The sequence below is a fragment of the Pteropus alecto genome, unplaced genomic scaffold (assembly GCF_000325575.1).
Source record: "Pteropus alecto unplaced genomic scaffold, ASM32557v1 scaffold45, whole genome shotgun sequence".
Taxonomy (NCBI): domain Eukaryota; kingdom Metazoa; phylum Chordata; class Mammalia; order Chiroptera; family Pteropodidae; genus Pteropus; species Pteropus alecto.
The window spans coordinates 28,193,103-28,195,631 of record NW_006442491.1 but is presented as its reverse complement, the minus strand read 5'-3'; the positions used below and the strand labels follow the sequence as shown (position 1 = coordinate 28,195,631).

The 2,529-nt window shown below is 54.8% G+C and overlaps 1 protein-coding gene across 1 annotated transcript in view; it reads left to right on the top strand.

Moving 5' to 3' along the window:
• The first annotated feature begins 368 nt into the window (after nucleotides 1-368).
• FITM2 (fat storage inducing transmembrane protein 2) overlaps nucleotides 369-2,529 on the top strand; it is a 5,261-nt gene continuing 3,100 nt past the window's right edge. Inside the window, 2 exon segments of the mRNA XM_006921830.3 lie at nucleotides 369-621; nucleotides 2,233-2,529. The exon segment at nucleotides 2,233-2,529 is cut by the window's right edge and continues 4 nt beyond it. Of these exon segments, the coding sequence (XP_006921892.1) occupies nucleotides 437-621; nucleotides 2,233-2,529 (482 nt within the window). The 5' untranslated portion in view covers nucleotides 369-436.

Below are 2,529 nucleotides of genomic sequence, written 5' to 3'. Positions count from 1 at the left end.
GGTTCATTTTTTGTCTCCCCATTTTAAAGAAGAGAAAACTAAGGCTCAGGCGGAGATGTCTCCGAGAGAGGCTAAAGGATGCTGTGACTACTCCTCTAAGGATCATAGTGCTACATTTTCTTCTTCTCCACCTCCAGCAAGTACTCCCACAAGCGCTCTTTCCCAAACCAGAGCAAGACGCAGAGGCTGAGACTGGAACCTACCACACTCCGTGCCCGTCGCTTGTGGCGGGACTGAGAGAAGCCACAGGCGGGAGAGAGGCGTTCCCAGACCTGCGCGCTGCAGACACCACCAATAGCCAAAAGGGGGAGCGCGAGAGTTCCTCAGAGGTGGGGTTTGCGGGAGCCGCGCATGCGCCCAAAGGGAGGCGGTGGTGCCGGCCTGGGCGAAGGGCAGAACGGTGGCCGAGAGGGCGCAAGGAGGCGGACGGTGGCCGATGAGGTCCGGCATGGAGCACCTGGAGCGCTGCGCGTGGTTTCTCAGAGGAACCCTGGTGCGGGCAGCTGTGAGACGCTACCTGCCCTGGGTGCTGGCGACCTCCATGCTGGCGGGCTCCCTCCTCAAGGAGCTCTCCCCGCTGCCCGAGAGCTATCTCAGCAACAAGCGCAACGTCCTCAACGTGTGAGTGCGCCCCGGGTTCTCTCCTGTCCCTGCCATAGCCGAGCCGCTGTCGCCTCGTCCAGGGAGCTGGGGGTTAGCTGCTCTGATGGACGAGTCGTTGGAAGGGGAAGGCCTCCCAGTCATGACAGTACCTGCACGCGTGTTGCGACGGAGGGACCCCAGAATAGCTAGTGTCACTAGTAGTTCGTGTGTGCATACCCAAACAAGACAGCCTGAGCATGACTGGGCAGGGAGTGACGAGCAGGGGTGTGAATGTGCGCGCGCGCGCGCGTGTGTGCCCGCGTATGTCTAGAGGTGCCGGGTGGGAAGGAAGGGGAGATGGACCAGCCTGTGTCGCTGCTTCCGCCCAACTCCCCGTGGAGTTAGGAGTTGGCCCTGCCTTGGGGACCTCCTGCCTGCCTGCGTCAGCCCCCACGCCTCCACCATAAGCCTGATACTCGCAGCCTGTGACTGTCCCATCACCACCTGTGAAAGACCTTCCTTCTCACCACTCCCCCACTTCTGAGAGCCTTGTCCCAGCCTCGGGCAGAAACCCCACTACAAGACAATCACAGAGGAGTAGAACTCTCCAGTCTATGACCTTTCCCCTGCATCTCCTTGGACTTTCTCAGCCACTCAAAGTTCATGGCTATGGACCAGGAAAGCAATTCCAGCTGGGCCTTTGAGACCTCTCCTTAACTCCACCCACTCCTATTTCTTTTCTTTTTTTTTTTTAACTCCTGGTTTAAGTTTATTGCACAAAAACACTGTTGCAATGATAAAGGGACACTTTGAAAGATAAAACCTTCCCCGATATGGGTCTAGATTCTTTTTTAGAATTAGTGTCAGCAGCATCTCCTGAAAGTCAGCCCGACTTTGGTTATCTACTTAAAACCCTGGTTTCTCTCTCTAGCAGCTTCATCAAATGCCTGACAGGTCTTGGCTTTGGCAAGATCTTTGCATATTCGTCTCAGAAGAATTTTAGACAGGCACTTGAATGGTGTCCGAGAAAGCTTTGGAACCCAGGAAAGAGTCATTCTGTCCTTGGCCCACCTTCCTTCCTCACCCACCATGGAGGCTGGGCTAAGAATAGCTTATGAGAGTGGTAGTGGCCCCAAGTCTCTTGAATGTGTGTTTACTGCAGCTGGTTCCCAAGTCGGCCACCTTTGATGAGCTCAGGGGAGACAGACAAGGCAGCTGCTGCTTTATCTGGCCTTTGTGAGCTGGGAGCCAAGTAGCCTGGCAGACAAGTTGCGGTTGTTTGCTGGTAGCCATGGATTCTGGCGTTTTGTTCCAAGCCTCGATGCTAATTCATGGAAGGGAACTAGTGAATCATTGGCTCTGGAAGGGATTTAAAAAGTCATTTGATTCTCTTAGCTCTATTTAGCAACTGAGGAAACTGAGGCCTAGAGAGGTGTGGTAACAAGTTAAGTCAGAGTCAGGATTCGAATCTGGGTCTGTGAGCATAAGGTCAAGTTCTGTTCCAAGATCATTTCCGCCATGCAGGAAAGAACTGTGTTGTAGAGAAAGCATGGGCTTTGGGGCTGGCACACCTTGGTTTAAGCCGTGCTTGCTAGTTGTGTGAGTGTGACCATGTCCCCTCTCTTCACTTCCACTTTCCTCCTCTGCCAGGTATTTTGTCAAAGTGGCCTGGGCCTGGACCTTCTGCCTCCTCCTGCCTTTCATTGCCCTCACCAACTACCACCTGACAGGCAAGGCTGGCCTGGTCCTGCGGCGGCTGAGCACCCTGCTTGTGGGCACAGCCATCTGGTACGTCTGCACAGCCATCTTCTCCAACGTCGAGCACTACACGGGCAGCTGCTACCAGTCACCAGCCCTGGAGGGGATCAGAAAGGAGCACCAGAGTAAGCAGCAGTGCCACAGGGAAGGAGGCTTTTGGCATGGCTTTGACATCTCAGGCCACTCTTT